The sequence below is a fragment of the Lynx canadensis genome, chromosome X, assembly GCF_007474595.2.
Source record: "Lynx canadensis isolate LIC74 chromosome X, mLynCan4.pri.v2, whole genome shotgun sequence".
NCBI classification, from domain to species: domain Eukaryota; kingdom Metazoa; phylum Chordata; class Mammalia; order Carnivora; family Felidae; genus Lynx; species Lynx canadensis.
In genome coordinates, this window is record NC_044321.2 from 17,643,909 (window position 1) to 17,671,117 (window position 27,209).

The 27,209-nt window shown below is 40.7% G+C and overlaps 1 protein-coding gene and 1 pseudogene across 4 annotated transcripts in view; both read left to right on the forward strand.

Moving 5' to 3' along the window:
- The first annotated feature begins 8,004 nt into the window (after positions 1-8,004).
- LOC115507254 lies at positions 8,005-9,466 on the forward strand (annotated as a pseudogene).
- A 14,257-nt stretch (positions 9,467-23,723) lies between these two features.
- The window catches only part of MBTPS2 (membrane bound transcription factor peptidase, site 2), a 103,025-nt gene continuing 99,539 nt past the window's right edge, over positions 23,724-27,209 (forward strand). For 3 of the 4 annotated variants that reach the window (XR_003966483.1, XR_003966484.1, XR_003966485.1), the window contains exon 1: positions 23,738-23,928. Coding sequence is in view for 1 of the 4 variants with exons in the window: in XM_030304651.2 (XP_030160511.1) it covers positions 23,854-23,928 (75 nt within the window). In the remaining 3 variants the exon portion in view is untranslated. Of the gene's footprint in view, positions 23,929-27,209 lie in introns of all 4 variants that reach the window. The other variant, XM_030304651.2, reaches the window with a different exon arrangement.

Here is a 27,209-nt window from a genome sequence, read left to right on the forward strand (position 1 = left end):
TGAAGGGATAATAAAAAATAGATGCTTGCATAATGTTTCCTGCATGAAAACTTTGCTTGGCCAAAATTTTGCTGAGTTCTGAAAACATTTTAAAATTTTTGCATCATTTGCTTTGGCCTGTCCATATGCTGAAAACCAGTATCAGAGATTTTGACCTTTGGCAGTTTTGTAGTTGAATAGATAATAATTCAGCAATTTTTAATTGTGTTACTGATAAGATAACTGAATAATGAAGAATTTTCAGTGCCAAGTACAACTATCTAGTTTGCAGTTCTCACCAAAACCCATTAAATCCAAATGGATAAAATTTCCATTGTGAATACTGTACACATTATACAAGATTTGTCCAGAACGTACAAGCTAAATTTTTTAAGTCACCTATCAGAATTATAATTACTATTGACACAACATTTGCTTTGTGTAAAGGCGATAAAAATAGAAAGTTTTAAAATTAGCTTTCTGCAAATTTCTCAGTTATCAAAAAAATATTAGAAAATAAATGGAGGGGGATTCTGGGAAGATGGCGGCGTAGGAGGACGCTGGGCTCACCGCGCGTCCTGCTGATCACTTAGATTCCACCTACACCTGCCTAAATAACCCAGAAAACCGCCAGAGGATTAGCAGAACGGAGTCACCGGACCCAAGTGCAGACGAGAGGCCCACGGAAGAGGGTAGGAAGGGCGGCGAGGCGGTGCGCGCTCCACGGACTGGCAGGAGGGAGCCGGGGCGGAAGGGCGGCTCGCCAGCCAAGCAGAACCCCCGAGTCCGGCTTGCAAAAGCGGAGGGGCCTGACGGACTGTGTTCAGACAGCAAGCGCAACTTAGCGTCTGGGAGGTCATAAGTTAACAGCTCTGCTCGGAAAGCGGGAAGGCTGGAGGACAAAGGGAGGGTGAGCTGCGGAGCCCCCGGACGGACGACAGAGCTCAGTTTGGCGGGGAACAAAGGCGCTCGCCAGCGCCATCTCCCCCGCCCATCCCCCAGCCAAAATCCCAAAGGGAACCGGTTCCGGCCAGGGAAATTGCTCGCTCCGCGCAAACACCCAACTCTGTGCTTCTGCGGAGCCAAACCTCCGGCAGCGGATCTGACTCCCTCCGGCTGCCACAGGGCCCCTCCTGAAGTGGATCACCTAAGGAGAAGCGAGCTAAGCCTGCCCCCCCTGCCGCCGTGCACCTTGCCTACCCACCCCAGCTAATACGCCAGATCCCCAGCACCACAAGCCTGGCAGTGTGCAAGTAGCCCAGATGGGCCACACCACCCCACAGGGAATCCCGCCCCTAGGAGAGGGGAAGAGAAGGCACACACCAGTCTGACTGTGGCCCCAGCGGTGGGCTGGGGGCAGACATCAGGTCGGACTGCGGCCCCGCCCACCAACTCCAGTTATACACCACAGCACAGGGGAAGTGCCCTGCAGGCCCTCACCACACCAGGGACGATCCAAAATGACCAAGCGGAAGAATTCCCCTCAGAAGAATCTCCAGGAAATAACAACAGCTAATGAGCTGATCAAAAAGGATTTAAATAATATAACAGAAAGTGAATTTAGAATAATAGTCATAAAATTAATCGCTGGGCTGGAAAACAGCATACAGGACAGCAGAGACTCTCTTGCTACAGAGATCAAGGGACTAAGGAACAGTCACGAGGAGCTGAAAAATGCTTTAAAGGAAATGCAAAACAAAATGCAAACCACCACGGCTCGGATGGAAGAGGCAGAGGAGAGAATAGGTGAACTAGAAGATAAAGTTATGGAAAAAGAGGAAGCTGAGAAAAAGAGAGATAAAAAAATCCAGGAGTATGAGGGGAAAATTAGAGAACTAAGTGATACACTAAAAAGAAATAATATACGCATAATTGGTATCCCAGAGGAGGAAGAGAGAGGGAAAGGTGCTGAAGGGGTACTTGAAGAAATCATAGCTGAGAACTTCCCTGAACTGGGGAAGGAAAAAGGCATTGAAATCCAAGAGGCACAGAGAACTCCCTTCAGACGTAACTTGAATCGATCTTCTGCACGACATATCATAGTGAAACTGGCAAAATACGAGGATAAAGAGAAAATTCTGAAAGCAGCAAGGGGTAAACGTGCCCTCACATATAAAGGGAGACCTATACGACTCGTGACTGATCTCTCTTTTGAAACTTGGCAGGCCAGAAAGAATTGGCACGAGATTTTCAGTGTGCTAGACAGAAAAAATATGCAGCCGAGAATCCTTTATCCAGCAAGTCTGTCATTTAGAATAGAAGGAGAGATAAAGGTCTTCCCAAACAAACAAAAACTGAAGGAATTTGTCACCACTAAACCAGCCCTACAAGAGATCCTAAGGGGGACCCTGTGAGACAAAGTACCAGAGACATCACTACAAGCATAAAACATACAGACATCACAATGACTCTAAACCCGTATCTTTCTATAATAACACTGAATGTAAATGGATTAAATGCGCCCACCAAAAGACATAGGGTATCAGAATGGATAAAAAAACAAGACCCATCTATTTGCTGTCTACAAGAGACTCATTTTAGACCTGAGGACACCTTTAGATTCAGAGTGAGGGGATGGAGAACTATTTATCATGCTACTGGAAGCCAAAAGAAAGCTGGAGTAGCCATACTTATATCAGACAAACTAGACTTTAAATTAAAGGCTGTAACAAGAGATGAAGAAGGACATTATATAATAGTTACAGGGTCTATCCATCAGGAAGAGCTAACAATTATAAATGTCTATGCGCCGAATACCGGAGCCCCCAAATATATAAAACAATTACTCATAAACAGAAGCAACCTTATTGATAAGAATGTGGTAATTGCAGGGGACTTTAACACCCCACTTACAGAAAAGGATAGATCATCTAGACACACGGTCAGTAAAGAAACAAGGGCCCTGAATGACACATTGGATCAGATGGACTTGACAGATCTATTTAGAACTCTGCATCCCAAAGCAACAGAATATACTTTCTTCTCGAGTGCACATGGAACATTCTCCAAGATAGATCATATACTGGGTCACAAAACAGCCCTTCATAAGTTTACAAGAATTGAAATTATACCATGCATACTTTCAGACCACAATGCTGTGAAGCTTGAAATCAACCACAGGAAAAAGTCTGGAAAGCCTCCAAAAGCATGGAGGTTAAAGAACACCCTACTAACGAATGAGTGGGTCAACCAGGCAATTAGAGAAGAAATCAAAAAATATATGGAAACAAACGAAAATGAAAATACAACAATCCAAACGCTTTGGGACGCAGCGAAGGCAGTCCTGAGAGGGAAATACATTGCAATCCAGGCCTATCTCAAGAAACAAGAAAAATCCCAAATACAAAATCTAACAGCACACCTAAAGGAAATAGAAGCAGAACAGCAAAGGCAGCCTAAACCCAGCAGAAGAAGAGAAATAATAAAGATCAGAGCAGAAATAAACAATATAGAATCTAAAAAAACTGTAGAGCAGATCAACGAAACCAAGAGTTGGTTTTTTGAAAAAATAAACAAAGTTGACAAACCTCTAGCCAGGCTTCTCAAAAAGAAAAGGGAGATGACCCAAATAGATAAAATCATGAATGAAAATGGAAATATTACAACCAATCCCTCAGAGATACAAACAATTATCAGGGAATACTATGAAAAATTATATGCCAACAAATTGGACAACCTGGAAGAAATGGACAAATTCCTGAACACCCACACTCTTCCAAAACTCAATCAGGAGGAAATAGAAAGCTTGAACAGACCCATAACCAGCGAAGAAATTGAATCGGTTATCAAAAATCTCCCAACAAATAAGAGTCCAGGACCAGATGGCTTCCCAGGGGAGTTCTACCAGACGTTTAAAGCAGAGATAATACCTATCCTTCTCAAGCTATTCCAAGAAATAGAAAGGGAAGGAAAACTTTCAGACTCATTCTATGAAGCCAGTATTACTTTGATTCCTAAACCAGACAGAGACCCAGTAAAAAAAAGAGAACTACAGGCCAATATCCCTGATGAATATGGATGCAAAAATTCTCAATAAGATACTAGCAAATCGAATTCAACAGCATATAAAAAGAATTATTCACCATGATCAAGTGGGATTCATTCCTGGGATGCAGGGCTGGTTCAACATTCGCAAATCAATCAACGTGATACATCACATTAACAAAAAAAAAGAGAAGAACCATATGATCCTGTCAATCGATGCAGAAAAGGCCTTTGACAAAATCCAGCACCCTTTCTTAATAAAAACTCTTGAGAAAGTCGGGATAGAAGGAACATACTTAAAGATCATAAAAGCCATATATGAAAAGCCCACAGCTAACATCATCCTCAATGGGGAAAAACTGAGAGCTTTTTCCCTGAGATCAGGAACACGACAGGGATGCCCACTCTCACCGCTGTTGTTTAACATAGTGCTGGAAGTTCTAGCATTAGCAATCAGACAACAAAAGGAAATCAAAGGCATCAAAATTGGCAAAGATGAAGTCAAGCTTTCGCTTTTTGCAGACGACATGATATTATACATGGAAAATCCGATAGACTCCACCAAAAGTCTGCTAGAACTGATACATGAATTCAGCAAAGTTGCAGGATACAAAATCAATGTACAGAAATCAGTTGCATTCTTATACACTAACAATGAAGCAACAGAAAGACAAATAAAGAAAATGATCCCATTCACAATTGCACCAAGAAGCATAAAATACCTAGGAATAAATCTAACCAAAGATGTAAAGGATCTGTATGCTGAAAACTATAGAAAGCTTATGAAGGTAATTGAAGAAGATTTAAAGAAATGGAAAGACATTCCCTGCTCATGGATTGGAAAAATAAATATTGTCAAAATGTCAATACTACCCAAAGCTATCTACACATTCAATGCAATCCCAATCAAAATTGCACCAGCATTCTTCTCGAAACTAGAACAAGCAATCCTAAAATTCATATGGAACCACAAAAGGCCCCGAATAGCCAAAGGAATTTTGAAGAAGAAGACCAAAGCAGGAGGCATCACAATCCCAGACTTTAGCCTCTACTACAAAGCTGTCATCATCAAGACAGCATGGTATTGGCACAAAAACAGACACACAGACCAATGGAATAGAATAGAAACCCCAGAACTAGACCCACAAACGTATGGCCAACTCATCTTTGACAAAGCAGGAAAGAACATCCAATGGAAAAAAGACAGCCTCTTTAACAAATGGTGCTGGGAGAACTGGACAGCAACATGCAGAAGGTTGAAACTAGACCACTTTCTCACAACATTTACAAAAATAAACTCAAAATGGATAAAGGACCTAAATGTGAGACAGGAAACCATCAGAACCTTAGAGGAGAAAGCAGGAAAAGACCTCTCTGACCTCAGCCGTAGCAATCTCTTACTCGACACATCCCCAAAGGCAAGGGAATTAAAAGCAAAAGTGAATTACTGGGACCTTATGAAGATAAAAAGCTTCTGCACAGCAAAGGAAACAACCAACAAAACTAAAAGGCAACCAACGGAATGGGAAAAGATATTTGCAAATGACATATCGGACAAAGGGCTAGTATCTAAAATCTATAAAGAGCTCACCAAACTCCACACCCGAAAAACAAATAACCCAGTGAAGAAATGGGCAGAAAACATGAATAGACACTTCTCTAAAGAAGACATCCAGATGGCCAACAGGCACATGAAAGATGTTCAGCGTCGCTCCTTATCAGGGAAATACAAATCAAAACCACACTCAGGTATCACCTCACGCCAGTCAGAGTGGCCAAAATGAACAAATCAGGAGACTATAGATGCTGGAGAGGATGTGGAGAAACGGGAACCCTCTTGCACTGTTGGTGGGAATGCAAATTGGTGCAGCCGCTCTGGAAAGCAGTGTGGAGGTTCCTCAGAAAATTAAAAATAGACCTACCCTATGACCCAGCAATAGCACTGCTAGGAATTTATCCAAGGGATACAGGAGTACTGATGCATAGGAGCACTTGTACCCCAATGTTCATAGCAGCACTCTCAACAATAGCCAAATTATGGAAAGAGCCTAAATGTCCATCAACTGATGAATGGATAAAGAAATTGTGGTATATATACACAATGGAATACTACGTGGCAATGAGAAAAAATGAAATATGGCCTTTTGTAGCAACGTGGATGGAACTGGAGAGTGTAATGCTAAGTGAAATAAGCCATACAGAGAAAGACAGATACCATATGGTTTCACTCTTATGTGGATCCTGAGAAACTTAACAGGAACCCATGGGGGAGGGGAAGAAAAAAAAAAAAAAAAGAGGTTAGAGTGGGAGAGAGCCAAAGCATAAGAGACTGTTAAAAACTGAGAACAAACTGAGGGTTGATGGGGGGTGGGAGGGAGGGGAGGGTGGGTGATGGGTATTGAGGAGGGCACCTTTTGGGATGAGCACTGGGTGTTGTATGGAAACCAATTTGTCAATAAATTTCATATTAAAAAAAAAAAAGAAAGAAAGACTGAGTTTAAACCACAAAAAAAAAAAAGAAAAAGAAAAAGAAAATAAATGGAGGGGCACCTGGTTGGCTCAGTTGGTAGAGCATATGGCTCTTGATCTTGGGGTTGTGAGTTTGAGCTCCACCTTAGGTGTAGAGATTACTTTAAAAAAAATAAAATCTTGGGCTGCCTGGGTGGCTCAGTTGGTTAAGCATCCAACTTTGGATCAGGTTATGATCTCAAAGTTCGTGGGTTTGAGCCCCACATCAGCTCTGTGCTGACAGCTCAGAGCCTGGAGCTTGCTTCAGATTCTGTGTCTCCCTCTCTCTCTGCCCCTGCCCCACTCATGCTCTGTGTCCCTCCTGCCCTTCCTCCCTCCCTCTCTCCCTCTCTCTCTCTCTCAAAAATAAACGTTAAAAAATCAATAAATTAATAAAATCTTTTTTTAATTTTATTTTTTTTAATTTATATCCAAATTAGTTATCATATAGTGAAACAATGATTCAGGAGTAGATCCCTTAATGCCCCTCACCCATTTATCCCATCCCCCCTCCCACAACCCCTCCAGTAACCCTCAGTTTGTTCTCCATATTTATGAGTCTCTTCTGTTTTGTCCCCCTCTCTGTTTTTATATTATTTTTGTTTCCCTTCCCTTATGTTCATCTGTTTTGTCTCTTAAAGTCCTCATATGAGTGAAGTCATATGATATTTGTCTTTCTCTGACTGACTAATTTCGCTTAGCATAATACCCTCCAGTTCCATCCACGTAGTTGCAAATGGCAAGATTTCATTCTTTTTCATTGCCGAATAATACTCCATTGTATATATATACCACTTCTTCTTTATCCATTCATCCGTCGATGGACATTTGGGCTCTTTCCATACTTTGGCTATTGTGGATAGTGCTGCTCTAAACATGGGGGTGCATGTGTCCCTTCGAAACAGCACACCTGTATCCCGTGGGTAAATGCCTAGTAGTGCAATTGCTGGGTCGTAGGGTAGTTCTATTTTTAGTTTTTTGAGGAACCTCCATACTGTTTTCCAGAGTGGCTGCACCAGCTTGCATTCCCATGAAATCTTTTTTGAAAACAAAAAAAAGAATTTTCTTCTCAGTTATTTTGACAACCCTCATTATAATATCTAAGTGTCTCCTTGCCCACTTGAAGCAATCAAAAGTCCATATTCTGTATACCATGATAGTTTTTTTTAAAGATTTTATTTTTAAGTAATCTCTATACCCAACGTGGGGCTCAAACTCACACCACCAAAATCAAGAGTCACACACTCTACTGACTGAGCCAGGCAGGCACCTCCTGATAAGTTTTATATGAGGTATCTCATTTATTTCTTGCAAAAAACCCCTGCTCATACTATCCACATTTTATAAATGAGAAATGAAGTAATGTGTAAGATTGCACAATTGATAGGTGGTAGAGTATTGATTTGAACCTAGAGCTTGTATGTTTAAGAAAACTGCACTGTCTCTCAAAGTAAAAAAACTAAAAAGCGTCCACATAGAAGCAGCATCTTGTGTCCTTCTCGAACCTCTGTCACATACAGCCTAATCGCCTCCAGTCCAGCCTCCACCATGTCCATCAGAATGACCCAGACCTCTGACAAGGTGTCCACCTCCAGCCCCCGGGGCCGTCAGTAGCCACTCATACATGAGTGCACCTGGCGCCTGCATCAACTCTTCAGCCTTCTATACGAGCAGCAATAGCAGCTTCTGGGGTGGCCTGGGTGCCAGCATGAGTATGGTCAGGGGCTACAGCAGGGCCAGGGTTATGGGGCACATCATGCCTGTCTCCGTGAACCAGAGCCTACTGAGCCTCCTTAAGCTGGAGGTAGACCCCAACATCCAGGCTGTCAGCACCCAGGAGAAGGAGCAGAACGAGACCCTCAACAACAAGTTTGCCTCCTTCATCGGCAAGGTAAGGCACTTGGAGCAGAGCAAAGTTCCGGAGACCAAGTGGAGCCTCCTGCAGCAGCAGAAAACAGCTCGGAGCAACACGGACAACATGTTCAAGAGCGACATCAACAACCCTGGGCGGCAACTGGACACATTGGGCCAGGAGAAGCTGAAGCCAGAGGTAAAGCTTGGCAACATGCAGGGACTGGTGGAGGACTTCAAGAATAAGTACAAGGAGATCAAAGAGTGTGCAGACATGGAGAATGAATTTGTCCTAATCAAGAAGGATGCAGACAAAGCTTACACGAACAAGGTAGACGTGGAGTCTCACCTGGAAGGGCTCACCAACAAGATTACTTTCTTAAGGCAGCTGTATGAAGAGAAGATTCGTGAGCTACAGTTTCAGATCTCAGACACGTCCATGGTCCTGTCCACAGACAATAGCTGTTCCCTGAAACTGGAAAGCATTATCGCCACGGTCAAGGTTCAATATGAGGACATCGCCAACTGCAGACAAGCTGAGGCCTAGACCACATATCAGATCAAGTATGAGGAGCTGCATATATTGGCTGAGAAGCACAGGGATGACTGCTATCATACAAAGATGGAGATTTCCAAGATGAGCCAGAATATCAGTCAACTCCAGGCTGAGATTGGGGGCCTCAAAGGCCAGAGGGCTTCCCTGGAGGCCTCCATTGCTGATGCAGAGCAGTGTGGGGAGCTGGTGGTTAAGGACACTAATGCCAAGCTGGCCAAGCTGGAGGCTCCCCTGCAGCAAGGCAAGCAGGATATGGTGTGGCAGCTGTGGGAGTACCACAAGCCCATGAATGTTAAGTGGGCCCTGGAGATCGGGATCGCCACCTATACTGCAAGCTGCTGGAGGGCGAGGAGAGCCAGCTGGAGTGTGGGATGCAGAACATAACTACTCAGGTGGGCTGAGCTCAGCCTATGGGGGTCTTAGAAGCCCTGGCCTCAACTACAGCCTGGGCTCTTTCCAGTCCAGCTTCAGATGTGGAAGGGCTCCAGTTTCTTCATTCGAGTCAGCTCCTCCAAGGCCGTGGTTGTGAAGATCAAGACCCATGATGGGAAGCTGATGTACAAATCATCTGATGTCCTGTCCAAATGAACAGTCACTGTAGTCCCTCCCACCCACCCACCCCACTCCTGAGGCTGCCATAGAGCCTTTGGGGGAAGAAGCTGTGCATGGGGAGCATCAGGAATAGGAGACCCACTAAGGCTCACCCTGGCCCTCAGCCTACCCTTGGGGTAGTCTGCTGCCCTGGGTACCCCCTCTTGCCCATGCCCCCAGCTAAAAGCCAATCCCAAATAAAGCCTCAGATGGCTCTTCCAACCCCCCTAAATTTTTTTTAAATAAATTAACACATAAAATAAAAACCTAAAAAGCAAAAACACACAAATGGGAAACAAACTTAAAGAACAACCTAGGATCACAATGTTTAACATCAAGTTTCATTGGCTTGACCCTTCCAAATATATCCTAAATCCAACAACCTCTCACCCCCACTGCCTCTCACTGGGACACTGCAATCAGGGACCTCAGTGGTTCACAGAGCACAGTGTGGTCTTGGGATCAGCAGCATGAGCATCACCTGGGAACTGGTTAGAAATGCAGATTCTCTACCCCCTCTGCCACCCGAGACCTGATTACTCAGAAACTCTGGGGGATGGGAGTGGTGAGCTGTGTTTTAACAAGTTCTCCAGAGGCTTCTAGTACATAGTCAAGTTTAACAACTGGCCTAACAGAAAGATGCAGTAGTCTGTTCTTCCGACAGTTTTGCCAACTTTAGCCAGTCTTTATTGAACCATCCGTCTTTTAAGAGCTACTCTTCTGTCTTTACTGAATAAAAATTTACCTTCAAGACCACAGTGGTGATCTTCAGTTCTTCTCAAGTATGTGCTTACTTCAACAGCTGAACTAAATCTGCACAAATCCAAAACCTCAGATCTCCTGTGACCCTGAGAACTTCCAAGGCTTCATGTACCAGTCTATGCACAGAATTCTTTTTTCTTAAGTTTATTTACTTACTTAGAGAGAGAGACAGAAACAGAGAGAGCGCATGCACATGCGCACAAGTTGGGGAGGGGCAGAGAGAAAGGGAGAGAGAAAATCTGAATCAGGCTTCATGCTGTCAGCACAGAGCCCAACATGGGGCTCGATCTTAACAAACTGTGAGATCATGACTTGGGCCAAAATCAAGAGTGAGATGCTTAACTGACTGAGCCACCCAAGTGCCCCTGCACAGAATTCTTTATACTGAAGCAGAGTTTAACAATGAAAATAGTTAAAAAGGACTTCTATTCTCTGCTTGTGCCTCTCAATGAACATTAAAGGTGACTACAATTAAAGGACCAAAACTTTCAACTCCTTGTATGTCAATAATATCTCAACACAGCTTGAAGAGATGTTTTAAATATCAAGTCTGGCAAGGATATGGAGCAACTAGAACTCTCTCACATTGCTGGTAGGAATGTACATTGGTACATCCACCTTGGAAAAATATTTAACAACAAAGACTAAAGATACAGGTATGCCCATTCTATGACCCAGTAATTCCATACCTGGACATACACCCAACATAAGTGAGTGATTATATCTACCAGCACATACATATATACAAGAATTGTCATAGCATTTATAATAGACAAACACTGGAAACACTCAAATGTCTGTCAAGTATACAACAGATAAATAATTTGTGGAATACTGCAAATAACCTGATTTTAATAAAAAAAAAATGAGGGGTGCCTGGGTGGCTCAGTTGGTTAAGCGGCCGACTTCAGCTCAGGTCATGTTCTCATGGTTTGTGAGTTAGAGCCCAGCATAGGGCTCTGGGCTGACATCTCAGAGCCTGGAGCCTGCTTCGGATTCTGTGCCTCCATCTCTCTCTGTTCCTCCCCCACTCGCACTCTGTCTCTCTCTCTCAAAAATAAATAAAGACTTAAAAAATTTAAAAAATAATAAAAATTTAAAAATAACCTGCTTTTGTCACTTGCAACAATATTGATGTCTTAAAGATGTAATGTTGAGTGAAATAAAGCATACAAGAAAGAGTATATATGATTCCATTTTTATGAAGTTAAGAAAACACACAAAAACTAATGTGTGGTGGTAGAAGAAACTTAGAAGAGTGATAACTTCTTAGGGAGTGGACTGGGAATGGGATGAGGAAGACATGTGGGATGTGGGATGTTTTTTATCTTGAGCTTCATGATAGCAGACATATGTAAAAAGTCATCAAGCTCGATCCTTAAGATTTGTGCACTTGACTATACATGAGTAACATCTCAAAATAAAGGAAAAACATGAAATTAAAGAAGAATATTAAAGGGGATCTGAATCATAACTATAGAAACAGCGCTAAGAGTCAGCTTTCCTCTGCTCTCCAGTTCACTAACCAGACTCCCAAACTCTCTCTGACATCCAGCACATAGTTTTTCCTTTCTGTCTCCCTTCTTTCAACCTTAATCCCAGGTTTAACTTGGCTTTTCACTAAATCTTTTCTTCTTGCTCAGCACCACCTCTCAGGTCCATCTCTTTCTAAGTCTATCTTGCTCTCCCAATTCTGCATCCTGAAAGATCTCAAACAGGAGAGCAAAGATAAAATTCTCTTTGCTAGATAGCTATGGAGAGAGAAGTAGAGAATGCTCAGCCAGTCATGTATCTCATCTTCTCACACACTCTTAGTTATGAAGTTAATTAAACTTTCCTAGGGAAATGGTACCACTGAGTAATTATTACTCTTTAATGAGAGTGGATACCCATACAAATAACAGACTCTTCACTTAAAATGCAGTAAGCTTTGACCTTGCTCTTAGCAGTATCTACTAGCCTATACGAGGAATTCCCTGCAGCATGTTTTTGGCTGAAGATTATAAAGCTGAAATTGGGAAACAGCAGGGCTTCTGGAGAATGGCAGAAAAGCTAAATTGCAAATTCCTAAAATATGAATATTGGCAGCACATGTCAACTTTAAAAGGAACTGGTCATGGGCACAGAGGACAGAAATAATCAATAGCACTTCCCTGGTGTAACTCGCCAATGTTAAATTTATAGTCTCTGACCATTTTTTTTCTCAACCTAGGATCTGAGAATACCTGAGGTTCAGCAGATATATTCTTAAAGGTCTGCAGTAACTTATCCCTTTAGAAAAGGCCCATAGGAGGCTACCAGGGGCTGAGAGGAGTGGAGAATAAGAAGCTGTTATTTAATGGTTTCAGAGTTTCTATTTGGGATGATGAAAAAGTTCTAGAAATAGTGATGATGGTTATATACCATTGTGACTACAATTAATGCCACTGAATTGTACACTTTAAAGTGCTTGAAACAGGGATGCCTGGGTGACTCAGTCGGTTAAGTGGCCGACTCTTGTTTTCAGATCAGGTCATGGTCTCATAGTTCATTAGTTCGACCCCCACATCAGGCTCTGTGTTGACATTGTGGCATCTGCTTGGATGCTGTCTCTCTCAAAATAAATAAAAATTTTAAAAAAGAATTTAAAATGGCTGACACTGTAATTTTTATGTTATGTATATTTTGCCACAGTTTTTAAAAAGGTCTGTAGGGACTTCCAATTCCGGTAATATGGCATATTAGCTATCCTGAAAATGTTCCTAGGACAAAAATACACGAAAGGTTAGAAAAGTCTTTTAAATATTTCATAAATGCATGATTGAGGTAGTGGAAAGTAAGTGAAATCCTCAGAGGTTTAAAAAAAATTCAAAATGAGGGGCACCTGGCTGGCTCAGTCAGAAGAGCATGCAACTCTTGATCTAGGGGTCTTGAGTTCAAGCCCCACGTTGGACATAGAGATTACTTCAAAATAAAATCTTTTAAAAAAATTCAGGATGATAAAAGGTAAATTCAGTGAGGGGGCTAAGCTCTAAAACTGGCAGCTGCCCTGATGTCATCTGCTGACCTTAGCTATTTTAATGGACCTTCAGTAGAGACAGAAGATAACGCCCAGAGATGTGGAAACTGGGCCTCAGTGAGTGAACTAGACATGACCAATCATCCCCAGAGTGTTACCTTGAAAAAGAAACTTCGGCCTTCGCTATAGATTGAGGAGAAAAAAAAATCTCTCGTGAAATTTTTTTTCTTAAATTTTTTTAATGTTTATTCTTGAGAGAGAGAGACAGAGCATGAATAGGGGAGGAGCAGAGAGAGAGGGAGACACAGAATCCAAAGCAGGCTCCAGGCTCTGAGCTGTCAGCACAGAGCCTGATGGGGGGCTCAAACCCATGAATGATGAGATCATGACCTGATCCAAAGTCGGATGGTTAACCAACTGAGCCACCCAGGCACCCCTCTCATGAAATTTTCTGATTACAAACTGGCCTCCAAGCTTTGGAGCCTATAAGTCTTGATAATTCCTATTGCTCCTAGATTAGACTTCTTTTCCACCATCTTTTTTTAAAATGTGAAAAATCATAATAGATAAATTTTTTAGGTACAACTTCCTTAATTCATTTACCTGTTGTTCATATAACATATTTTCCAGACACATTTTCCAACAGTCTTCCTTTGGGTACTTTCTGGTGTGTTCCAGTATCCTCTTAAGGAATCATGGCCATGATGGGAAATAGTTACACAGATTTGGCTCAACCTGTACAGAGTAGAGTAGGACTATTACTGCTTGTGATTGGTGTAATACTTATCTACTACTGGATAACAAATAACTCTAAAATTTAGTGGCCTGAAACAACATTTATGATCTCACAGTTTCTGTGGGTCAGGAATCTGGGTGCAACTTAGCTGGGTCCTCTTGCTCAGGGTCTCTCACAAGAAGGCGGTCAAGTCATCAGGTGAATGGCAGTCATCTCAAGGCTCAGCAGGGGAAGAATCTGCTTCCAAACTCACTCATGCACTTGTGGATAATATTCAGTTTCTTCAGGCTGTTGGTCTAAAGGCCTCAGTTCCTCACTAGCTGTTGACCAGAAGCTGCCCACAGTTCCTTGCCTCTCAACAGGATAGCCTGTAACACAATAGCTTGCCTCATTAGAATAAACAAGTGAGAAGAACCTGAGAGAGAGAGAGAGATAGAGAGAGAGAGAGAGAGAATAAGGAAGATGGAAGTCATGGTCTTTTATGACCCCTCATTTTTGCAGTCTTCTATCTATCAGAAGCATATCACTAGTCCTAGCCCACACACAAAGGGAGGATTACACAAGGCATGATTACCAAGAGGCAATGATCATTGGGAGCCATTTCAGAAGCAGCCTACCACAACTGGACATCACACTTCTAATCCACCTAACTGGGACCTTAAAAAGCTGTACCTTAATGATTTGGATTTAAGTAAACCATCAGGTTAGTGGGGCTCTTAGGTACTTGGCAAAAGTAAATGTCAATCCCCTCTGGAGGAACTTACGTTAAGCTCAGGCATTAATTACTTCCACCAGATAGAATTACAACAAATAGGAGTTTGCAATAAAAAAGGAGAAAAAAAAAAACACTACCATGAGCAATAATCAGCAGACACAAACGATCAGAACTGCCAATGTTATAGCTACTGGAATCATCAGATACACAATATATAATAAACATGTTTAATATGTAGAATTGAAAATATAGCTAAGGAAGAGAAAGTTAAAAAAGCAAGCCAGATTTGAAACAAAAACAAATATAATTTCTAGAAATTAAAAATAAAATAATTAAAATTATAAAATCAATAGACTGGTCAGAACAACAGATTAAACACAACTGAAGTAAGAAATAATGAACTGAGGGGCATCTGGGTGGCTCAGTCAGTTGAGCGTCCGACTCTTGACTTCAGCTCAGGTCATGATCTCACGGTTCATGGGTTCTAGTGCCACGTCAGGCTCTGGGCTGACAGCATGGAGCCTGCTTGGGATTCTCAATCTCTCCCTCTCTCTCTCTGCCCCTCCCCTGTTGGAGTACATTTTCTCTCTCTCAAAATAAATAAATAAACTTTTTTAAAAAATGAACTGCAAGATGGATTTCAAGAAACTACTCAGAATGCAGGAAGATAAAGACATGGGAAATATTAGAGAGGGGAAAAGACATGGAGGATAAAAAGCAATTACATCTAATGGGACTTTCAACATGGTGGGGGGGAAAGCAAGGTAAAAAGAATATTCAAAGTAAGAATGGCTAAGAATTTGCCATGTTTGATAAAGATGACAAATCCTAAAATTCAACAAGCTGAATAGTGCTGGGTACCTACCTAGCCTTCAGCTCCACATTCATCTTTCTATCCCTAGCAAAGTAGCACTGGGATTGGGTGTTTGTAAAATGCTTTTCCAGGCTCCTTTAGCAGGTGGCTTCCTCCTGGATTCTACCAATAAGAGGCACTGGTACCTAATCATAAGTAGGAAGAGGGTAATAGCAGAAGTTTTTCTCATACTTGCTCTCTTCCTTTTTCTCCTTCTGGCCACAAGCCCTTAGCCATATTTCCTCCAACCATCCAGCCCAACCATTCATGGGATGGTGGCCCCCTCCCCCACCCCCCAAGGTTCTGGTAGCATAACCTCCTCCCTTTGGTGCCTTGAACCCTAGGGATAGGCTAGCTACTTTATGCTTTCTAATCTCCCAGCTACTTCACCTTTGTTCCGCTTTTGACCTTCCACTATATGTGTAGCCAATTCCCTTATAAAATCCTCTCTGTTTTGAAGTACCTAGGATGGTTTCTGTTTTCTTGCCTGGACTCTGACTGATATGCTAACAAATTGCAAGCAAGTTAAATAAAAAGGAAATGCACATCTAGACACGCCAAAGTGGAACACTAGAAGGAAGACAGACTACCTAAAACAAGAGACAGTTAAACTGATGCCAGACTTCTCAACAGCAACAATGGAAACCAGAAAATAAGTAACATTCTCAAAATGCTGAATGAAAACAAGTTTGAAACTAGAATTATATGCCCTATGAAACTATAATCTAAAATAAGAGGGAAATCAAGATATTTTCAGACAAGCAGTAAGAGATTACTCTTAGAGCCTGCTGTGTTAAATAACAGGGACGCACTGAAGTTTGTTTAAACTTTGAAACTTGGGGTTTGGGATGTTGTTTCCCCCTGGGCCTTGCCTTTAGAAGTCCAAAAGGCTGAAGTGCAGCAAAAGATAACACTCCAGAATATACTTCTTCAGCATATTGATTATTTTAAACTATTTTTTAAGAAGCAGCAGATACAGGAGAAGCTCTGAAACTGAACAGAAGTTACCCTTTGAAAGAAACAGTTACAAGGCAAATCTCCATTTGTAGGGTTGTCTCCCTCTCTGTACCAGGAAGAGGAGAATGATTCTCAATCTCTAGAAACTCTTATCAGTGCAGAAGGCAACAACTTAAGTCTGCTTAACAACCTTACCCTTGTTTATTGTGCTTTTCCTGGTAACCTCCCATAACTGGCTCCCCCCACCAACATCTTTTATCTTTAGCTGAAGATGATATTTAAAATGTAGCCTGGTTCAGCTGCAGACTAGCCAAGGCCACCAGCATCATTTCAAACAACTTCTGACTGGAGAGGATCGCGGGTGTGAGATGTTTGTCATAAATAAATAACAAAAATAGCAAAAAATAAAAATAAATAAAGTGATAGCCTGGGCCATTTCAAGAAGTTACTCAGTTTTCCTGGATCTTTCCCATGTATATAGGAGGTATACACATTATTAAACTTCTGTTTGCTTTTCTCCTGTTAATCTTTTATTGGGGGGGGCGGGGCTCTTAGCCAAGCACCTAGAAGGGTAGGGAAAATTATTTTTCCTCCCCTATATGGCCAAATGCCTACTTCAACATCATTTCTGGAATCTCTAAAAATTTGCACAACCAGTGATCATATGATGGAGTAGGTATCATCATATATAATTTGTGAAACAATGTCAATAATATGAATAAGGTGTGTCACTTGCATGTATTGAAAATATTCACTTTCTTTTTTATTTATTTAAACAAAATTTTTTAACGTTTATTTTTGAGAGACAAAGCGTGAATGGGGCAGGGGCAGAGAGAGAGGGAGACACAGAATCCAAAGTAGGCTCCGGGCTCTGAGCTCTCAGCACAGAGCCTGATGCGGGGCTTGAACCCACGAACTATGAGATCATGACCTGAACCAAAGCCGGACACTTAACCAACTTAGCCACCCAGGCACCCCAATATTCACTTTCAAACATACACAGATTCTAAAGTAACTTGAGGTGAAAAGATTTTTTATGTATTTTCTAAGGTTAAATCCATCACTTGATTAGCAAATGTATACCCATTACTGAAGAGTAAAATGCTGTGATAATTATAATTTTTAAAACTATTAAGCTTATGTAGAAAACCAGTTAAGAATCTACATTGCTTGGCTTTTGCTAGGTTATGCTGTGGCAACAAACTCTAAAACTCTAACAACTGTATTTAATTTTTTGTTCTTCACTTCCACTTAGGTTACAAGCCTTACAAGAAAAAAGTGTCACTAAGGAATTCTTCACATCTTGCAGGAAATCAGTTTGCCACTTCAAAATTTCACAAGTAGGAAAAATTCCAAAGTCCTGTTCAACAGCATCCTTGATAAATCATCTTCAATTTATATATAAAAATAATATAAAGTTTATGAAGAATAAAGAAAGTATTAAAGCAAAATGAGATCTCAAAACCACATTTTATTGCCACTTATTAAATTTCAAAATAATAGGCTTCTTGAGAAAGCTTTAGGAAGAGAATTCCTTATAGTTCTATGCCTAGGGAAGCTAAAAGTAAAAGAAAAATCTTATTGACAATATTACTATAGACCATAGGTCAGCATGCTTTTTCTTTTAAGGACCAGATAACATTTTAGGCTTTGCAGGCCATTAGGTGTCTGTCACAACTATTCAACTCTGTTGTGGTGCAAAACTACCAGGGATAATACACAAACAGAGGAGGATGGCTGTGTTCCAATAAAACTTTATTTACAAAACTGGCAGTGGGCTAGATTTGAGCCTTAGGCCATAATTTGACATCTCCTACTAGATACTATAAACTATTTTCAGTAGTTGAAGATGAAGGATTTTTTTGTATTTGCTGAATCTATAAATGCTAGTTTTTAAGTTCCTTCTAAAAAATGTGTTCTCAAAAAAGTCCTCGAGTAGTATTCTGCTGTAGATGGAAAGGCCATGATACTGTTAAATGTGCTACCTTATCTAGGACATGAGACATTTGGATATGCAGAAACACTACAGGTCATATTTAAGTCTGATGAAATGATAGTTTAATAATGAATTAAACTCTGCTGCTGTTCGGTTGTTCAGAGACTGCTGAGGCCTCACGCAGCTATCAACATAATACATTCTGACTGAAGAGCTACTTATAGGATGGAAAATCAGTTTTACAATGTGCCAACTATTATTAATAATAGAACAGACATGCTAAAGGCTGAAAGTGATTTAGGAATCAGAAGTATACAGTGTTTTGTTCAATCACACTTTAGTGCTATAATCAGAAAGCAGTTATCACTGTCTATAAGCCGAAGGATAGTGAGCCACTTCCTCATACTTCAGTCAAAGACAAAAGTACACGATGTCCAAAGACTTTGGAATTGCCTTGTCATACATTTGACAAGATGTTGAAACAACATGGAATAGCAGCCACTACATGTTTAAAAGCCATCCTAAACAAAACCAAACTAATATGCTTTTTAGATGGAAACAATGTATCTTATTAAAACTGTTTGCAGAGAAAGTACTTTGCTTGCTGGAACCTGAGGAAGAAGTAACCAAACTGATGCTTTCAGAGTACAAGTACTTCTTACATGATAGCTGCTGAAAAGATTCTCTTCTCACTCCAGAAAGATGCAGACATTCATGTACATGAAATGAAAATGAAATGCAGATGGAAAAACCTAGATGGCTGGTTTCTTGAAAGCCAATTATATTGCTCTATTTGCACATTTTTAGAGCCAAGGTTTATAAGGACAAACATTATTTACATGAATGTAAAGCAGCAATTGCTGGCAAAAAATCTACATATATTAGGAATAAAACATAAGTGAAGGCAGCACTTTCAGAATAGATTCATAAAATATTTTCTTCAACTGGTACTAGAAACTTCCATTTGTGGGACTGCTTCAACCAAACTGCACCACCTTCAGGAACCATACCAGGACTAAGATTTAAAATGAGGAAGTCTTTGCCTTGGTTGGTTCCTATTAAAGAGAAAGGGAAGGCTTAATAAATTGTGTGGCCGCATCAATACTAGCAGTACCCCATAATGGCAGCACTAAGCAAACATTATGTGGGATTATACCCTCCATAAGTGAAAGTGAATATCTACTTCCGTGGTAGATAATGCTACTGTTTATTTCCAGGTATTCTTCTCTCCTTCCAGGTGATTACACTCCCTCTGCTCTTTACATTAAGCACAACTATTTGACTACTTTTGGCTAATGAAACATGAGTGGAAGTAATGTGTGCACCTCTGGGCTGTAGCACTTCACTGCCAGGGGTAGCTACTCTAGTCTTCTCTTTCTCTGTTGTAGTGAACTCTGAAGCTCATTGTGAGATGTAAGCATGATAAAATGATGGAGTATCCACCAGCGTGCCAGCCCATGATGGATACATAGTAGAAACAAAAATAATTCTTTGTTGTTTTTAGCCCCTGGGATTTTGGAATTTGTTACACAAGCATGATAACCTAGCTCATTCTGACTAGTATAATTTAGTGTCATAAATGCACAGTGTAATGACCTGAGAAGCAAACTATCAGCTCACACTGATAAGAAATAAATATTCCATTGGGGCGCCTGGGTGGCTCAAGTCATGATCTCACAGCTCCTGAGTTCGAGCCCCACATTGGGCTCTGTGCTGAGAGCTCAGAGCGTGGAGTCTGCTTTGGATTCTGTGTCTCCCTCTCTTTCTACCCCTGCTCCGCTCATGCTCTGTCTCTGTCTCAAAAATAAATAAACATTAAAAAAAATTTTAATAAATAAATAAATAAATATTCCAGGGGTGCCTGGGTGGCTCAGTCGGTTAAGAGTCCGACTTCAGCTCAGGTCATGATCTCACGGTCCATGGGTTCCAGCCCCGCATCAGGCTCTGTGCTGGCAGCTCAGAGCTTGGAGCTGCATCGGATTCTGTGTCTCCCTTTCCCTGCCCCTCCCTGCTCATGCTCGCTCTCTCTCTCTCTCTCTCTCTCTCAAAAATAAATAGGCATTAAAAAATTTTTTTTAATTCCAGCATAAAACATCAAACTTTATTTAAAAATCTGAATACTAATGTTTTTAAAAATAAATTAATAATAATATTTTAAAATTAATATCTAATGCTATATTTCATGATGATTCTGGTATCTCAGAAGTTCATTATATGATTATATATTTTGCTTCAGCCAAATATTGATTTTTAATTTGAGGCTATTTTGCATTCAGCCAAAATAAAAATCTAGTGCCCCCTCTAAAAATAATACAATAAATTAAAATTGTATGAATAAAAGTTTGTCTCTGTGTCCTTTATTTAAAATTGTTACCTGACAGGGGCCTCTGGCTGGCTCAGTTAGTAGAGCATGTGACTCGATATTGGAGTTGTGAGCCCAAACAACACATTAGCTGTAGAGCTTCCTTAAATACATACATACATACATAACTGAAAGAAACCCGAAATGATCTGTAAATTATGTCACAAATTTATTTGAAGGAAAAAAAATACCTCGATCTTATGGAATTCAGGCAGTTTTTAGCCTCCATCTTGCATCCTCTAGCTGGTCTCTTCAGCTGCCACCAGCTGGCTTCCACTACTGATAAGTTCCAGAAACCAGCAGGATTCAATTCAATGTTTTGTTTTGACTGCTGGGTCCCTGTTGAGAACACCAAGTCAGCTGAATAAGTAAATTTTTAGGGTGGGAACAGAAAAACACAATCAACTCATTTCCAACATATTTTGGGTAATCAGATGGCCACACAGTAGCTGGTACTTGTCCCAGCAAGGAGCCTAGACAAGGCTTCAGCCTAACAAAAAGATCTTAAGTTAATATTCTCTTCCAAGGGAAGAACAGTGTTAAAAACTACAGTCATTATGTAAGAATGAACAAAGGTCAGTTCAAACACAACAGCCTACCTACAGTCTTTGTGTAGTTTTAAGCATTAATAGCTTCAGAATTACTAATTCTACAAACTTAAAACATCATTTGAAAGTAAAAATACCTAAATTTCTTTCATGCTTTAGTCTTGGGAATTTTTGAAGAATAAATGTATTTCAATTTTTTGTTTCAATGTTTGTTATCTTCAGTTGATAGACTAAAGAACTTGAAATTTAAAGTTGTTCAAAATTCACAAAATGAAATAAATGTAAAAGAAATTTAAATAAACTTTCAAGTGATGGTTTTTACAAGTTTACAGCAATTATACTTCTGAAATTATCAAAACCTAAAACTGCACTAAGACTGTCAGGGCACCTGTACATGGAAAACTGTGTGGTCACAGAGTGCTTGAATATAAACTTTCATAATTTACACCCAGTTATGTCCAACATAAGTTGAAATATTTTGTAACAACACATATCCATACATATATGCAAAGAAATGTAAAACTGAGTCATAAGATCTCTTGAAGCTAGAAGGACATGGTGTTAAATCATTAAAACTTTAGGAAAAGGATAGAAAAATAAGACAAATTAGTAGCAATATCTGTAATACAGCTTTCTAGTATTATACTATCATTTTTTTTTCTTTGAGGGCTGTTGAGGGTCCATTTTTATTTGGGATACTTGTTATTAAATACTATTATGTTCTCGATATTAGTACTGGTATTATTATTGCTAATGATGCTTTTCCAGAAAAGTTAACTTACAAAGACATGAACATTAAGAGAGAATGCAGAAAAACACTCTATGAGTTTTCCTTCCCATTAGAAGTCATCCAGTCCAGTGATTCTCAATCTTGCCTGCACAGTGGAATGACCTAAGGAGCTTCAAAAAAAAAAAATACTGACCCTTGGGTCCCACTCTGAGATTGATTCAATTAGTCTAGGCTGCAAAAAGGCATCCGAAATTTTAAAAGCCCTGCGATGATCCTTTTATACAGTCAAAGGCTCAGCACCACTACTCTAGGTCAATATATAATCATATATAGATAGGCATAAAAATCTGTGCAAATATTCAGAGCTCCAATTTTTAAAACATAGCACCAATCTCAAATTATATTATGGAAGGGGTTGCTAAATGAACCTAATCTAATCAACATGGATGAATCTCAAAAATACTACGTTGAGCTAAATAAGCCAAACACCAAATTGTGTACTGATTGTATGGCTCTAGTTACATAAAGTTTAAATAAATTAGAACGGGGGTAAGGGGGCAAGTACTGACTGGGAAGGGACAGGAAGGAAATTTCTGAGATGAAAACGTTCTCTGTGTTGATTAGGATAGACAGACATATACAGTTATCAAAACTAATAGAAATGGACAGTTGAGACCTGCATTATGGTTTAGTTATATGTAAATTACACTTCAATTTAAAAAAAATAGAAGAAACACAATTAACTTAAATCTGGATACCTATGACAGGGTTTAAGAGGTGAAGATGGTTATTACTTCAGATGACCCCAACCTCTCACTAGCTTAAAAGGAATGGCATTTGTTTCCTTTATCCCAAGAAATTTTCCACTTTCCCTTGTGATTATTTTTCTTAGTCCGTTATTTTAAAATGTATTGTTTAATTTCCACATATTTGTGGATTTCCCAAGTTTTCTTCTATTATTGATTTCTAAATTTAGATTGTGGTCAGATAATATATTCTGTACTCCTTCAGTCTCTTTAAATTATTGAGAATTATTTTATGGCTCAATATGTTGTCTATCTTAGAGAATGTTTCATGTGCACTTAAAAAGAATGTGTATTCTGTTGTTGAACATAGTGATCTAAATATGTCTATTAGATATAGTTGGTTTACAGTGTTGTTCAAGTTTTCTATTTCCCTAATCTTCTAATTATGGTTTTAATTATGGCTGTATTATTAAAAATGAAGTATTGATGTCTCAAAATATTATTTTTGAATTGTCTGTTCTTCAGTTCTGTTGATTTCTGCCTCACATGCTTGTTAAGTAAATATACATTTATAATTCTTAGATATTCTTGAATGATTGACCTTTTTATCATCATAAAATGTCCTTTGTATCTATTAATAATTTTGTCATAAATCCTATTCCATTTGGAAAAAAAAAAAAAAAAAGGAATGGCAAACCCAAGGCCAGAACCAGAGAGTATAGAGAGCCAACAGCAGGGAGGGCCAAAGCCTAAGAAATCGCTAGAGGGCTGGCAGCAGGAGCCCAGCAAACACCCAGACCTCAGCGCCCCAGTGTCCCATGAAAATAAGCCCCCGCACCCTTTTCCGGTGCGTACAAGTCCGTCTGTGTGTGCTATTCGAAAGCGTCCGGAGGGAAACGGCGCCACCGCGCGAAAGGAACCGGTGGCAGCTTGGTTCCTGCGCGGATGCTGGGGCTGTAGACGCCGAGCTTTCAGCTGGTTGCAGCTCCCAGGGAGGAAGACGCCGGGGCTCGCCTTCCCTACGCTGCCTCCGCCACTGCCATGATTCCGGTGTCGCTGGTGGTAGTGGTGGTGGGCGGCTGGACTGCCGTCTACCTGACCGACTTGGTGCTGAAGGTGAGGGCCTCGGGCCTAAAGCCGAAGCCCGCGGTGTCCAGGGCTGAGGCGCAAGGCCCGAGGCCTTTTCTCTTCCCCTGCCTCGCGCCTCCCGGGCTGGAAGCCGCGCGGCCGATACCCACGTGCGCCTTTCCGCGTGGCGCCCCGGCCTCGTGGAGTAAATAAAACACCACGGGGCCCAGGCAGGGGTGTGGCGGTCTGCACAGCTACCGCAGTCGCATTGCGGGGCAGTGCAGGCCCCGCCGCTTTCGGGGCCTCCTGCCCGGGAGGCGCCAGTAGTGGGTTTGGGGGGGCCGGGCCGATACCACACCCCGCGGCAGTGCACCTGGGAGGAAAATAAAAAGTCACTTAGGAAAGGCATTGTTTTCCCTCATTGTCTTTAAGGCCACGACCCTCCAAAGACTCTCGTACTGGAATGAATCTAAATCAAGTTGTAATTTAAACCTGTAGTCTCAAACTTTAAAGTGCATACAATCATCTAGGGTTCCTGTTTAAATTCGAATTCTGATTAATCAGGCTTGGGGCGGGGCCTGTGATTCCGCGTTTGTAACCAGTTCCCATGTGCTACCAATGCTGTTAGTCTATGGACCATACTTCAAAGGAGCATCATCAGGTAACAGGATTTAGATAGCTAGTTTCTGACTACTCCACTTCTAATCTGCACCCTGTACCCACCCCACACATACGCCCTGGGTGTACGGTCCACTCGAGTTACTTGGGAAGGGTAGCAAAAATTCTGCACAATTGTCTGACCACATGCTTCTAGCAACCTTTGGAATTGAATGGGGGAGGTGGGGCGGGGAGGTAAAGTCATTATACAGAGTTTATTCCACAATACCGTTCTCAAATGTTTAATAAAACCTTCCTGTTATGAATACCGTTTTAAATAGAATATTATAATTTAGTATTGTGTGCTTTACGTGTAACAGTAAAATGAAATACTTGTGCTTTTTTGTTGCATTTAAACTTGCAAAGTGAGGAGATTATAGAGTCTTTAGAACAACGGCTGAGTTCAGCCACTTCCCAGCCTTTGTGCCTTGGCCAAATTACTCTCTGTGCCTGGGTTTCTTCATTTTCAAAAAGTAAGGATCTTCTGAGATAGTAGAAAGGATTACGTTAGCTCACACACGTAAAGGTTTGCTACTTCACCTGAAATTCAAGAACCAGCAGCTCTTGCATCGTCAGGGAGCTCTTCAGAAATGTACAATCTCAGCCCTCTCCCTGACCTACAGAATCAAAATCTGAATCTTTACCAGATCCTTTGGTGCTTCCTCTGCAGGTACTTGGCATAGTGTTTAGCCTATCATAAGCAGTACAGGCCACTGCTTCCTTGAACAGTGATTTTATTGTCTAGGAAAAACAAAGCCACATCATTTCCTCATGTTGCATATGTGACAAAAATCCAAAATAAAGGGCATCTGGGTGGCTCAGTCAATTAAGCATCAGACTCTTGGTTTCAGCTCAGGTCATGATCTCACAGTTCGTGAGTTCAAGCCCTGCATCAGTCTCTGTGCTGACAGCGTGGAGCCTGCTTGGGATTCTCTCTCTCCGTCTCTCTCTGCCCCTCCTTTGTGCTCGCTCTCTCTCTCTCTCTCTTTCAAAATAAATAAACTTAAAAAAAATTTAATCCAAAATAAGAAGAACTTTTCAAACCTCTCCAGTCTCTGGTCAAGTGTGTAAGGTGATGAGGTTACTTTAATTTCAGTAACAACCCCTAGATCCCCAACAGAGTACTATTCCTTGAGCAAAAGACCTCACTCTCACTCAGAGTCACTGTCTGGGCAATGGAGAGACCTCAAGCTTTAGGAGTCTGTACCTTCAGCTTCTCTGCTTCTAACTTGATCTGCTGTTCCATGTTTGGTTCTTCTAGGATTTCCTCAGTAGACATCTACTGAAGGGGCGTGTCACTCTACTTTTCTAAGTCTCAGAAAACAAGCAGGTTGAAAAACTTCACCTGAAGACTGAGAACAGAGGACATTATAGATCCAAAGACAAACGGATACCTGTATCAGTCAGGTCATTTTTTATGATTGTGATAGGACTGAAATATCTTACAAACAAATTCCTCAAATGGATGGGCATCAATATGATAAAATACTTAACTGTATTTACTGTAACTGAGGGGTAAAAGGGGTCATTGTCAGGGTATATAAAACAACCTTATATCATCCAAAATCCTACATTACTCAAGGACTTCAAACTTCCCTAAAGATAAAACTTGTTCGGGTGTGTATAAGCAGCTATCCCATCAACCCTGAAAAATGTAAGTTATTAAGAACAATTTGGTTTTATAAAAGTTTTGTACTTCCACATGATCAAAGGCAGCTTAAGGTCTCAGAGTGGTTGCTAAGAGGATAGAAAGCACTGATTGCAGCTAACCTGTCCTCTGAGTTGGATTGGTTGGAGGTCTTTTTAAATTATAACACAAGACCTCTTTCTGTGATAACAAGGCTTCTAGACCTCTGCTGTCCAGTGTGGGAGCCACTAACTACATGTGGTCATGGAGCATTTGAAATGGGGCTGGTCTAAATTTGAAATGTGCTGTAACACACTGGATTCAAAGACTTACGTACAAATAAGTAAATGAAATGTAAAGTATTTAAATAGGTTTTTTATATAGATTACATACTGAAATGATAATATCTTGGATATTTTTAGTTAAAAAGTATGTTTAAATCTGTTTCTGTTTACTTTTTTAAATCAGCTACTAGAAAATTTAAAATTACATATGTGGCTTGCATTTGTGGCTCACATATGTCTATTGGACAGCGCTGTTCTAACTTTGACAAACTTTTTCTGTAAAGGGCCAGATGATAAGTATTTTAGCCTTTGTGAGCCACGTAGGCTCTCTGATACATATTCTTGTTTTTTTGTTGTCTTTAACCCCTTAAAAGTATAAAAACTATCCTTAGCGCATAGGCTATACAAAGAAACAGGCTGTATGGGGCACTTGGCTGGCTCAGTTGATAGAACATGCAACTCTTGATTTCAGGGGCTGTGAGTTTGAGCCCCACATCGGGCGTAGAAATTACCTAAAAAACAAAAAAACAAAACAAAACAAAAAAAAACAGGCTGTAGACCACATTTGGCCTACAGGCCATAGTTTGCCAGACTCTAACCTCAACAGACCAGCTAGTCTGAGATCTTTAATATCCTGAAAAAGAAACATACAGCTTTAAAATTATAAGTATTTGGGCAGTCAGTATCTTCCTTTCCTGTAGAAAAGACTTCTTTTTGATTTTCTTAAACATCATACATGTTCTTCAAAACTGACTGATGTG